The sequence below is a fragment of the Thunnus thynnus genome, chromosome 4 (genome assembly GCF_963924715.1).
Source record: "Thunnus thynnus chromosome 4, fThuThy2.1, whole genome shotgun sequence".
Classification (NCBI taxonomy): domain Eukaryota; kingdom Metazoa; phylum Chordata; class Actinopteri; order Scombriformes; family Scombridae; genus Thunnus; species Thunnus thynnus.
Window position 1 is genome coordinate 8847822 of NC_089520.1, and position 13558 is coordinate 8861379.

Below are 13558 nucleotides of genomic sequence, written 5' to 3' on the forward strand. Positions count from 1 at the left end.
AAATATTCCCCGTTCAATTATCACCTGTTCTGTCGAGAACAGAGAACGATCCACCTCCGTCTGTCTGGGAAGCGTCTGACTCTGCAAAGAGACTCATCGACTCACTTCACAGCTTCTTTATTGCTACTGTTAACACCAGAATGATCCTCCTGTTTTTATTTTTACCACTGTGTCAAAAATATTCTCAAAGCTTCGTACACTTTAACTGCATTGTCCTTTTTAAACCAGAGGTGTCAAACTCAAACCACTCGGGGGGCCACCGGTCAGGTTGTTCCCTCCGAGAACGCTGGATGTTTTTCTTCTTTTTCAACAATAAATTTCAACTATATTGTATTTCAGTCTCATCTCCCTCGTACCAGTCGAACTGTTTTACATGTTCAGCAGAGTAAGCGGGCATACAGACTGAAAATATTGGTGTGGGAGCGTCCTGCTTCAGGTATCAGCAAGATAGGAAATATGATCCAGGAATTTTGTGTAACAGATCTGTGAATTTGAAGGCTTATCAGACACTAAAATGCAACACAGCGGTTTATAATACTCAGAGACAGGATGTTACAGGAAGTTAAGCACCCGCTGCTGCAGGTTAGTTTCCATCTAAAATCATAAACCGGAATCTGATCGCCCCTCTCTGCTTCCTTTTAGGGAATTGCCGGCACAGATGTGGCAAAGGAGGCGTCTGATATCATCCTGACTGACGACAACTTCACCAGCATCGTCAAGGCCGTCATGTGGGGGAGGAACGTCTACGACAGCATCTCTAAGTTCTTGCAGTTCCAGCTGACCGTCAACGTGGTCGCGGTTATCGTGGCGTTTACCGGCGCTTGCATCACACAGGTAGGCCGTCGCTCACAGGTGGATCCTGCTCTGGTCTTCATACTGGTTACAACTGGTTAGACACACCAGTCACAACAGGTCAGCGTTACCTCATGAGTTCACTGTTAAAGCTGAAATTAACATTGTTTATAGCTTTAACATTCAGTCTCTGTTACATCTGCTGTCTGTGGTGTTTTTTCTATGGAAGCCCAGAGCTGCCAATATTGAAATTAAATAATTTAATCCAATTGAAATTCTCCATTTGTGTGCACATTATGTACACTTTAATGTCATATAACTTTCTAGGGCAAAAAAAAACCAAGCCTAAATTCACTGATCCTGGACAGACAGAAATCAGAGCGGTGTGAATGGTGTCCTCTGATTGGTGCATTCCAGCCAATCGGATGTTACATCCTGTCTGGTGGTTTTGATGTATGACTTTTTTTTTTTTTCTTTGCACAAAAGAGGCCTGGGAAAATCCCACTGTTATGAAAATAACCATGAAAAAGCCGTTTCCACATCGTTTTCATTAGAACTGAACCCAGATCAGGACAGAATTCAAATTAAATTTCAGTTTTCAATTAAATTTTTAAGTTTAGGTCTCAACGTTGTTTGCCAGTTTGAAAAAAATCACACCACATCAATTTCTTTATCATAATGGAAGTGTTTTCATTGAGTTTTCATTGTCTTTTTCATCTTTGTAGGAATTATGCATTTTCAAATATGAAATGATTTGAAATTAAAATGTCATCATACATCATGTGCACACAGACGGAAAATTATTATTTATTTATTTATTATTCATTATATTATTGTTTATTTACATTTTCTGATTTCCACAGACAAAGGACGAACCGTGACGTAACATAACACTCAATATGTAGAATACATACACGATGATGTGAACGGACAGGGATGGTGGTGATTTTGATGTATGACTATTATGTCCATATCTCTTTTTATCTGAATCAAATCAGACTTTGCGCTTGCAGCTCATTCGTCTCCTTACTAATAATATACTGAATGTGTCCACAGTTGATTTTGTCCAGTGTGATTTTGTTGGAGGGGGTATCCCGCTGGCTCCATTGCTAATAAGTCAATATATACTTTGAGTCACTTATCCAAACTATAAGAGTCCTTTTTTGGTATTTTTCGGTTCATTTTGTTTTACTGTCAGAAATGCAGATGTTACAAGGCACCGTGTTTGCTTTTCTTGTACATTCTGAAGTTGTTTATTTGGTTTAGACGTTCATGTCACTCTCAGAATGAATTATAATAGCTTTGGTGATCCCTTAACTTTTCATCTAGTACCAGAATTTGTCAAATTCTTCGATTTATGATCAAATACCTGAAAAACTAAAGCCTATCAGCCTCTTTGTGTTGATTGCTAATTAAAAAGTGTTAGCATGCTAACACTCTAAACTAAAATAGTGATGTAGAGACAAGAATGACTCTGCATTTCTTTGACAACAGCAAATTTATAACATTTTCTGCACTATTTGACCTTCATGCCTCTTGAGGTTTTAATCTAAAGGATAAGTTGTATTCTATTATAAGAACTATGAGCTCAATTAAGATACATAATAAGTCAAAATTTCCACCATAGACTTGTAACTTTATCATCATCAGGTTTAAATGTTTCATGTCCCTCCTTTCAGTCAGATGATTCAACCTGAATCAGGATGCACAAACCAAACGAGGAGACCAAAGACCGAGCTGTCAGTAAATCACTGTCTCTACCGTCTTAAATTAAATCGATCAGATATCCAGATATCAGACCGAGCGAGTCATTTGTGATTTCACTGTGACCAGCTCAGCGCTGTGAGGAGGCGAGGCGGCCGTGTCACATTTTTTTTGATTCATAATGTGTCTCTAATCAGGAAACTGAACTCCTGACACAATAAAAAAAAAAAAGTAACTTGCGGCCGTGTATTAATTCAAAGGCTCACAGCTGGCAGGACAGATAACTAACTCGTCTACAGAGCCAAGAACACAAAGTAGGCTAAGATACAGCCTGAAACCATGGAAACACGTCACCATCGTAATCCTGAAATATAACAGGGACTCAGCAGGTCTGTGGTCTCTGCGCCGTGTTTATACTCACTGATCATCCTTCGCTTGGTTTGTGTTCGGCCACTGAAACGTAGCGCAGATCATTAAGAGACAGGAAACTGATTCAAGTCTTTATTTACAGAGGACGGACCCAGGGGCACGTGTAGATGCTATTTTCTGCTTTGATATTCACTTAAATCAGTGTCGCAAATGATTAACCACGATGATGACACTATGATTAAATCGGTTGTAGTGCTTTCCATAATGATGATTATATAATATGGAAATTTGCATTATTAATGCACCAACCCTACAATCACCTTTAGTTTCCTTACCTGATACTACAAAAATCTCTGAAGTATCTTCAATTCAGCATTTTTGTAGGAGAATATTAACTGTAGTAAATAATTATATAGATTAAATGATTTATTTTTACCAAAACAATAAGGAAAGAAGGTGGAAATCTTTTTTTTTGCCCTGAGTATTGTCTGCAGGTCTTCCAACAACCTCCACCAACACACATAACTCCCATCCATAGTGGAAATTACACTCTTGGATCCAGCAGTTAAAAACATACAATAAAGTTACAGGTGAAAAAAAACAAACATGTCTTTGAATGTCTCTGTGTCTGCCTGGCTGTGGTCTGAATACCTGCAGACATCACAACAACATAAGGTGTCACTCAGTGCTTAAACTGTGAATTTAAGAGGTTAAAAAGGCGTTCATGCGTTATCCCGAAGCTGTATGTGCAGAGACGAGAAGAAAAAGGATGAGAAACTGGAAGGAAATAACAGAAAGAACAAGACGACGGCTTGTTATTGGTTATTAATTATGTTTACTTAAACCGCTGACCTCTCCTCCTGCAGGATTCTCCTCTGAAGGCCGTCCAGATGCTCTGGGTCAACCTCATCATGGACACTCTGGCGTCTCTCGCTCTGGCCACCGAACCCCCGACTGAATCTCTGCTGTTACGTAAACCATACGGCCGCAACAAGCCCCTCATCTCCAGGACCATGATGAAGAACATCCTGGGCCACGCCGTGTATCAGCTCGTCATCATCTTCACCCTTCTCTTCGCCGGTGAGTTAAACAACTAACAGCGTTCACGAGACAAACCAGAATCTGCCTCATGATGTTTAATTATTGGAATTATTATAAAAATCAGTGTGTTTATTGACAAAAAATGGATTTGTTTTGTGTCTTTTCTTACAATGTCTCTCAGGTGAGAACTTCTTCGACATCGACAGCGGCCGCAACGCCCCCCTGCACTCGCCGCCGTCGGAGCATTACACCATCGTGTTCAACGTGTTCGTCATGATGCAGCTCTTCAACGAAATCAACGCCAGGAAGATCCACGGAGAGAGGAACGTGTTCGAGGGCATCTACAGGAACCCCATCTTCTGCAGCGTCGTGCTGGGCACCTTCATCCTTCAGGTAACACCACCATCATCATCATCATCATCATCATGTAATGCATTTCATTCTCAAACCTTTTCTATCATGCCCCTCTTCTAGATAGATAGATACAGAAGTATAGATTAAAATTAGAGTATAAAAATGATTAAATTGAATAGTTAATATAAAGGGAAGAAGGGGGTCGGTTGCATCTGACTGGTATGACATGGCAAAGTATTTTCCACATTTTGACTCTAAAAACTTTATTGTCAGGGATTCTTGCAGCGTATCATAGCAACACTTTGCCTCCACTAACCTCTAAAGTTATTCTATACTATTTAAGATATTTATTGAACATTAATCTTCAGGGAGAAAGAGCAGAGGCACTCTATCACACAACAAAGGCCAGCAGGTATTTAATAAGGTTATAGTTAATGATGCAATCTATCAACTGAACTGATCATGAGACACGATGCGTATGGATCTGTCTGAGGTGATTGATTGATCACATTGTACATGTGTTTCATGGTTAAATAAGTAAGTTGTTGTAAAGTTTTACCAGTTTGAAGTTGGTATGATAATCAGCCTTATTACATGTTCTTATGTTTTCTGGTTCATTGTCTGCTTAACGTTAATATGACAGTCCTTTCATAAACTTGGCCGTGCTTTGCTATAATACCAAAGCATTTATTAACTGTGCTCTCCCTGTTTCAACTCACCCTGTTTCGGAACCACAGATCTTATGACCTGTTCATACTCCTTAAGGCCCCGATCAGACAGATCTGCAAAACAAGAGGAGTACCGCACTGCCTTTTTTTGTTGAAGCATACAATTTTAAAGAAAACAGCCAATTACTACGTCTTTTTTATTGTTGCTCAGCAACCACTAAATCACTTGTCACCAAGTAAACTCACTCCATGCCTGCAGTCAAAATCATATAGCTCCAGGTATCCAGCAACAGCGACCAGTAGTTTGTCCCAGACCAGACTGGTTATCTCAGCTTGTTGTTGTCACCACCACAGAAGGCCCGTCTCTCAATTCATCCAACTGGACAATGGGAAGAAACGCAAATGACAGGCGCTTACGAGCTCTGAGTTGAAGTTTTTTTTTCAACTTGAGGTGTTCAGGGCGCTCCTGCAAAAACAAGAGCAGAAAAACACGAGGCAACGCGGCTCAGCAACGCAAAAGCAGCAAGCAAGAAGCTTCACTCTCATTGAAAACAATTATAAAAAGCTGCCCCAGGCTGCTAAAAAGCCAATGTCTGATCAGGGTCTAAAGGATGAGGCTGGAATTTTTCTATTTTTTTGTTACTATCAACAGGAAAAAACAAAATGAATAAAGTGTTTATCAGTCTCTCAGTACTGTCTGACATTGCCGCGGGGTAATATGCTCAGATCACAAATATATAGTTTAATTTCCTAAAATATCTGGGCATCCTAGTTTTTAACAAACTTTACTCAAACAGGAGGAAATAGTGCTTTTGTTGGGAACTATATTCCGTGGTGGATTAACACACAATTGGCGCCCTAGTGAGTGTTATAGTGAGGCAGCAGGATGGTGTGTGTGAGAGTCAGTCAAAATAAAAGACGGTGTGTGTTCATGATAATGAAGGAACATGTCACACAGTGCAAAGTTGTGACTCACTGATGTGTTTTTAATAGTTTTTGGACAACAGTGGAGCTCTATGGCACAGAGGAATGAGATATCAGGCTTTGGATACACACACAGTACTTGTCAGAAGGATTAGTTCATTGTTGGTTTGGGTCTCACAAGAAAAATATAGAATATCACCAGATTTATACTTAAAGACTTTACGATCAGCTAACAGAGTATCTTGTATGTGTCTTTTCCTCCTCAGATCATCATCGTTCAGTTCGGAGGGAAGCCTTTCTCCTGCACAGCTCTGACCATCGACCAGTGGCTGTGGTGTGTGTTCATCGGTGTGGGAGAGCTTCTGTGGGGACAGGTGAGACCAGAACCAGAACCAAAGGTGCTTTTAGACTCAACAAACAGCCTCGAAAGGCGAAACACAAGAAAAATCAGTCAGAGTTGTGAGAATAAACAACATGTACAGGAGGAGATGATGAAGAGGTGGATACGTGAGGTTTGTAGCAGCAAACTGTTGCCTGTCACACTTGCGCTGCTGCAGCGTTGCCATCACGACCATCGCCATGGTAATGAGCTCAGCACATGAAAGCAGCGCGACTCCTGTTCACGAGCACAAGGGAAAAACAAACCCAGCGTGTCAGTCCCTGTGTGGATACATACACGCACACACAAACACACCATCACACACATGATCCTGTTAACATGAACACACACACACACACACACACACACACACACACACAGAGGCTTAAAAAAATGTTTTTATACATATAATTATATATATGTAAAAAAAAAGTTCAGTGGTAAGAAGCCTGGTGGGTTCAGTTGGAGGGCAGAGACGCAGAACAGAGAGACAGAGAGATGCTGACAGAGGAACAGACTGATCTGAGGTCTGTGCTTTTATTTTAGAGGTAAAACACTGTGTGTTTTAACGGAGAGAGAAGAAGAGGTGACAGAAGTATAAAAAAACTGATGTACAGCTACAGCAGGAGTCTCTGTGTGTCTTTCCTGTCGTTTTTAATTAAACAATGATACAACAAGACTATAGAATACTGTAAATTATAAATTCAGTTCATCACAGATCTGTTTAATTTATAATAAAATAAGTAATAATAGTAAAAGAAGAGAAATGAAATAAAATACATTGTACAGGGTTTACATACAGAAATACATACATAATAAAGTTATGTATTTATTTATGTACAGCTAACAGGCATTCCTGCTTGTTGATAAAGAATTTATTAAATATTATGAAATATGAATAGCATTTCTGTAGTATAGCATTATATCATGAATAAATGCATTTTATTTAATTAGGCAACAAGTCATTAAACCCACTAAAATCCAGGAGAGACTCAGTGATGCTCTTAAAGACGGTACTTCAATGAATCACAGTAGAATTACACTCCATTAAACTGGTGGAGAGATTAAAATCCCTGCAGTGGAAAATATCCTGACTCTTAGTTTCTAGTTTGAGTTGAACTCCAAAAACTTTTCCCATAATGTCACTCGAGATAGTTTCATAACACCCTTCCTGCTAGTTAACACCCAAACGCCACACCTTCAGTTTGTTACTCATGTTTTCTGTCCAAGCTGAGATAACCCTGATGACATCGCTATGACATCATCAGGGTTATTTCCTCCTCCCGAGCCACAAAAGACTTTACACAACAGTTTCCACTGGCTGAACTATTCATGACCAGTAAACTGACCTTTGAGTGATCCTGTAAGTAACTGAACGCTATTATTAATTTTTTTAACTCAGCTGATCTCGGCCATCCCGACCCACCGCCTGAAGTTCCTGAAGGAGGCGGGTCACGGCATCACGAAAGAAGAGATCCCCGAGGAGGAGCTGACAGAGGACGCCGATGAGATCGACCACGCTGAGATGGAGCTGAGGAGAGGCCAGATCCTCTGGTTCAGAGGTTTGAACCGCATCCAGACGCAGGTACGTCTGCTGCGAATCGCCATGACACCCAGCACGCAACCTCGTCTAACTTTACTTTTTGTTTTAAGGGTTTCTGATATCACAAGTTTCTCAAACTGGTATTTTTGAAGGTAATAAAATGACGCAGAAGTCTGTTCTGCCACCAGAGCTGCAGAAAATATCGGTTGTCATGGTAACGTACGGAAGATGAAAAACGACTTTCTGGGTTTACTTTTGATTATACTCGGTTTCTTTCTCTTTTTTTTTTACTTTTTTGTTTTTGGTTAGTTGTCTTGCCGGTGGATTGTTGTTGTTGTTTTTATCCTCCTCCTCCTCGCCTTTATTCTCCCAAAATCAAACAAACGTCTGATGAACCAACGTGAGATTAACATCTGATAGCAGCCCCGGTGTGTCCCGGCAGACGTCGTGTTTCATCAAGACAGTGAGGAAAGACTTTGTTCACTACAAACATTTGCGAAAGTTTAGCTGATTAGTTTGAAGCGGTGACATTTCGGGCTAATATGGAAACATATAAACATAAAAATAAAATAATCCAAATGTTTGTGTTTTTACAATGAAAATTAAAGAATGAATAATCACAATATCTTGGTAAAAATTATATTAAAGTGGCAGTAATGAGATTTTTTAGTTGTTAATACAAACTAAAAAAAATAACAATAATAATAATAGTTTCTACAAAACTCAAAAACTATCAACAGTAATGTTCAAGAAAAACTCACGAGGTCAAAGATACAACAAAACATTTCTGCTCGGATTTAAATGTTCACATATAATGTTTGGATCAGACTCTGTGATTTTAGCCTGATAATGTTGAGTGGGGTCAGACGTGGATGATAATAATAATAATTCTCTCTCGTACAAGCGAGATCTGGCCAAAATAGCAGCGTAGTGTGTCATAGCGGAAGACAACCATTGCAGCATCTGTGACGCCTCGCAACGTCCAGACAGACAAAATGACCTCATAGTGTGTCAAAATCAGAGAGATCCGACCTGTAGCCACGTCTCTCTGCCAAGTCACGGCAAGAATTTATGACTCTATGATCACCTGATGTAACACGCTGACCATCTCTAAAATATCCCGCAGTCTGATCTCAACATTAATCATAAATATTTATGCATAAACCTCCACTGAAATGTTTGTGTAACTGCAAACCAGAGGCTGAGAGTGAGTGAAAACGTGACACGTCTTAAATCAGAGGTTATTGAACGTTCACTTTATTGATTTCAGTGTTGGAATCATTTTGTTGAACTTTGCTAATTTTAACTTTTGAATATTTCCAGACGAAACCGCTAAACTCTGGAACATGAGAAAGTCTTTTGGACCAAAATAAGCGTGACATTTAATGTTTTTTGTTTTTTTTTTTGTTCCCTTTGCTGCTCACATCTGTCTCAAGTCAGAGGTAAAACCTTTCATCATATTAAAAATCCAGTTCAGACGATCAGAGTTTTAGATAAAAGTTTAGCGTCGCTGCAGCAGACAGACGAGCTTTGTGTCTCTGACTGGAGCTTCATGTTGTCTCTCCTGTGACACAAACTCTCCTCCACAAACATGTTCAACCACATGTTTCTGTTGGAAGGAAATTAAACTCAGAGTGCAGAGTGTGTGGAGGTAAAACTGGAGATATTTTAACACACACACACACACACACACACACACACACACACACACACACACACACACTGCAGCTGTTAAGTTAATTTCACACTCTGCTGCAGAGCTTCAGCACCGTTTGGGACAAAAAAGCTTGTTGGATATTTTCATTCATCAGTCAGTTTGTTAGTGTTGGAGGGTAACTAGCTGCACCTTCACCACCACCGTCTTCTCCAGTGACTCATCTCAGTCTGGGGTTATGCTGTGTTTGTGTATGCGTGTGTGTGTGTGTGTGTGTGTGTGTGTGTGTTATCCTCCTACAGGATTGATCAGCACTCACTGAGCATTAGCATATCCACAGGCAGTCCCATTCAGTCCCTTTGGGCTTCATTAGACTGGATGCTAACACCCACCTACAGTAACAGCAGCCAGCGTTCTGCTCCCACATACACTCACTAACACGGAAACACACACACACACACACACACACTCTCTCTCTCAGTGTCAGAGAGGTCAGGTGTTTTCCTCTCAGCAGCGGACTAACTTGTACTTATTGTTGCCGGAGGGTAAACAGATCTGAATTAATAATAACTATTATGTTTTTCTCCTTTGTCCTCTTGAGTTTTTTTTTCTGTTTGACCTCTGCAGCTCTCCTGCAGCTCGCTGCTTCTTCACACAGACTGACTGAGAAGTCTCGAGCTAACTCACAGAATATCAGAGTTTGCAGGCGTGAAATGTTTCCTTTCCAGAAACAACTTGAACAATCTTTTCTGATTCTTTACTTCACTCAAACACGTTTCTGCAACAGTCATATTAATTGTCTTTAATGTTGATCTCTGTCCTTCTGCAACATGCAGGAATCGGAGACGGTTAACAGTCATTTATTTGAATACAGAGCTCTGGAGAAAATACACATAACAATAACAACAAATTCAACAAATATCTGAACAACAACGGATGTATTGGGAATTTTATAGTATGTCTGCAGCCTTGGAATCACCAGTAACATTTCAAACACTTATTCTTTCATTTATTTGATCAGTAACGTTACATTTAGCAAAAACTGATTATAAGTACATATAAGGTAAGAAGTGGAGCCGACAGACGTGAGTGTGTTGGTTTCCCTGGAAGAAAGTGCAGCTGTGTGGTGGCCTCCCTTCTGCAGCAGTTAAGATAAAGAAGGGAGGATATTAAAGTCAGAGCACACAGTGTAACATCTCAAGGTTCAACATGTCAGGTGTTCTCCACAAATCTTCTCTTATCAACATTATACATTTCTCTCCATCAATTAGCATCGTCATAAAACACTTTTGGAAACTTCTTGTTCATGTCGGACATAGTCAGAAACAGAGACGTCCTTAAGAAAACGAACAGTTCCATGACAACTAGGTAAACTCTGCTGATTAAGATCATGTGATATGATCAAAAGCTCCGCAACAGGTCGGGGCTTGATTTCAAGTGAGGTTGGAAACCTTGAATCCGGTGTCTTATAATAACCTTCACCCGGCCTTCAGAGCGTCATGAGAGAAGGAGGTGATGCGAGGAGGAACCAGACCTCGAAGCTCTCGTGCTCTTTGGTCTCTCTCTCTCCCCCCCATCAGACACACTGCAAAGAAAAAGGAAGCTCTGTTTTCTCTTTACGTCTTTGTATCTGTAATATCAGTCTGTCGTCCTCCTGGGATGGGAGGATGGGAGGACGAGGGGATGGAGGGGGAGGCGACGAAAGGCTGCAAGCTAATTAGGTTCTTATCTCTCCACGCTCCTCTTCCTGTCCTCCTCCTCTCTAATCCTGGTGGGCAGCGTTGTGCCGCTCAACGCCTCGACAGTCAGACACAGTGGGGTAATAATTGGTACAAGCGGCACCTCGCTGCCGAAACTTTATCAGTCACTCCGAGTGACACATTTTCTCCTCTTTCTCTCTGTCTCCACTTCACTCAAAGTGCTTTCAGCCTGATTCAAAAGCTCTTTATTCGTTGTTCCGTTTCTTCCTTCGTGTCCCTTCGTTCTGTCAGAGCTTCTTCTTCTGGATTTTTCACATTTTGTCTTTCACTGACTAAATGACCGCTTTCTCTCTCTCTCTCTTTATGCTTTTCTCTCAAACTCCTCCTCACCCCTAAAACCTCTCTCCTCCGTCCTGATCTCTCCCTCATCCTCTCTTTCTTGTTTCCACTTTGTTATCAGCTTTATAGTGTTACTGTTCTCCTGCAGAACAAATCAGTCGTGTGTAGGTTCTGATATGAAAACACCTGGAGGGTCTCATCTGAAAATGTTTAATACTGGCGCCGACACCATACCTGAGTATTGGTACTAATACCAAAATTATACTTATTTGATACCTTACATTGAAGAATGTCGACCCTGTTTAATAAGCTTAATGTCTCAAATGCATCTGTGTTTTATTGATCAGGTGTCATTATTCAGATAACGTATCCAGATATGGATCACATGTTAATATCAGGCTGTGATGACGTCTGTCTGATCAAAGAGGCTGATAATCCGACAACTTTAGATACATGACAGTTATTGATTCTCGATGCAAAGAAACATTAACCTTCTGAACCAAAAACAAGCTGTAATGAAACTGGTTTTTGGTGAGCTGAGACCTCTTTGTGACCCACAAACCAACTGAGTTTTTTAAAGTTTGGTTGATAATTAGTATTTGGAGACACAGAAACTGGCAACGTGTCTTTGTAAGCCTGAACACTCAGCAGCGTTACACGTTCTCACAGGTTAATATACAACAAGTCATCAGGATACGTCACTGTGCTGTTTCTCATTACTAACACTTGTCAACACTCCAGAAAAGCCTCGACGACCTTTCCTTTGCTGTTTGTCTGGTGTATGTTGCACTTCAGAAATGAAATGTAATTACTGACCTTTAAACCAGCCAAACTTCAACATCCAGCCTCTTTAAAACTTTCTCTAACCTCTCCAGAAGTATTTCCTTGTTTCCTTCCTTCCTTCCGTCCCGTCTCTTCTCCTCTGTCCTGTCTCCTCGCTCTGTCTCTATCTCTGCTGTCTAACGGTGTGTTGTGGCTGTCCTTCCTTCAGATGGATGTGGTCTATACCTTCCAGACGGGCCAGGGGCCTGTGCCCGGCGCCCTGCGCCGCCAGCCATCCGTCGTCAGCCAGCACAATGACGCCACTGCCGCCAAAACTCTCTCTAGTCCCACCCACGTAGGACTTAGCTCCTCCTCTTCTCTCACCAACTCGGCCGGGGCTCCGCCCCCTGCTGCTGCTGCTTCCTCCTCCACTGCAGGCAGTGAGTCGGTGACCGGAGGCCAGCTAACACCACGCTTCACCTGGCTGGACTCTGTCTCTTTTTCTCTTTTTGAACTGCATGAAACACTGAACGCTGCATGACTGACTCTCACTAAATGCATCACGCTGTTTCTGTCACCAGCAGGGTGTCTGCACGTCTGAACTACTCTGAATTATATGAATGATTATCCTAATCATCATAATAGATAACCGAGTCATAAAGCTTGATAGTAATTTACATAGAGCTGGAACTGATGTAAACTGATGTGTCAAAGTTGTTAGAATAAATTAAATATCAGGAAGAGCATATTATTCTTTTAGTTTGGTAATTTGCGGGTCAAAACACATCTAGCAGTAGAGGATAGCTCTATAATTCAAGCATTGTCGGCGATATTTAAAACAGATCCACTGACAGAATAGCATAAAATTGTCACTAATTTTATTTTTAAAAAAAGGGGGCACCCTTAATTAAAGTGTCTCCATTTTTCTTCAGCTGCTTGACAGTAAAAGTCTTCTAAAGGTTCGTCAGTGGAAAACTTTTCATGCAGCAGCAGCAGGAAATATTCAGTTTGCATTTGCATTAGTAATTAAAACAGAAAATACAGCTCTGAAACATCTGTAGGAAATCAATAAGTAAACAGCGATGAGACAGTAACGCGGGAGGGAAACTTCAAACCGCTGTGATTCAGTCAGAAGATGCAAAGTAGAGCCGAACACAGCGAGATATTTAAAGAAACAGTTCCATGTTTGGGGAAAAATGTTTATAGGGCCAGGAAGTCACACATTGTTGGTTCTGGTCTATATATAATACATCCAGCTTCATCCTTTAACAGAAAACCGTGTAAAATCTTTAAGAATGAACTTGCAGACAACCTGATCACCTGATCTGC

The 13558-nt window shown here is 40.8% G+C and overlaps 1 protein-coding gene across 3 annotated transcripts in view; it reads left to right on the forward strand.

Moving 5' to 3' along the window:
• Nucleotides 1-13558, forward strand: part of LOC137181083 (plasma membrane calcium-transporting ATPase 1-like) — a 105166-nt gene that overhangs the window by 82922 nt on the left and 8686 nt on the right. The window contains exons 16-21 of one of the 3 annotated variants that reach the window (XM_067586447.1): nucleotides 643-834; nucleotides 3732-3945; nucleotides 4088-4299; nucleotides 6119-6226; nucleotides 7634-7816; nucleotides 12459-12584. In XM_067586447.1, the coding sequence (XP_067442548.1) occupies nucleotides 643-834; nucleotides 3732-3945; nucleotides 4088-4299; nucleotides 6119-6226; nucleotides 7634-7816; nucleotides 12459-12584 (1035 nt within the window). Of the gene's footprint in view, nucleotides 1-642; nucleotides 835-3731; nucleotides 3946-4087; nucleotides 4300-6118; nucleotides 6227-7633; nucleotides 7817-12458; nucleotides 12670-13558 lie in introns of all 3 variants that reach the window. The other 2 variants (XM_067586449.1, XM_067586448.1) reach the window with 2 other exon arrangements.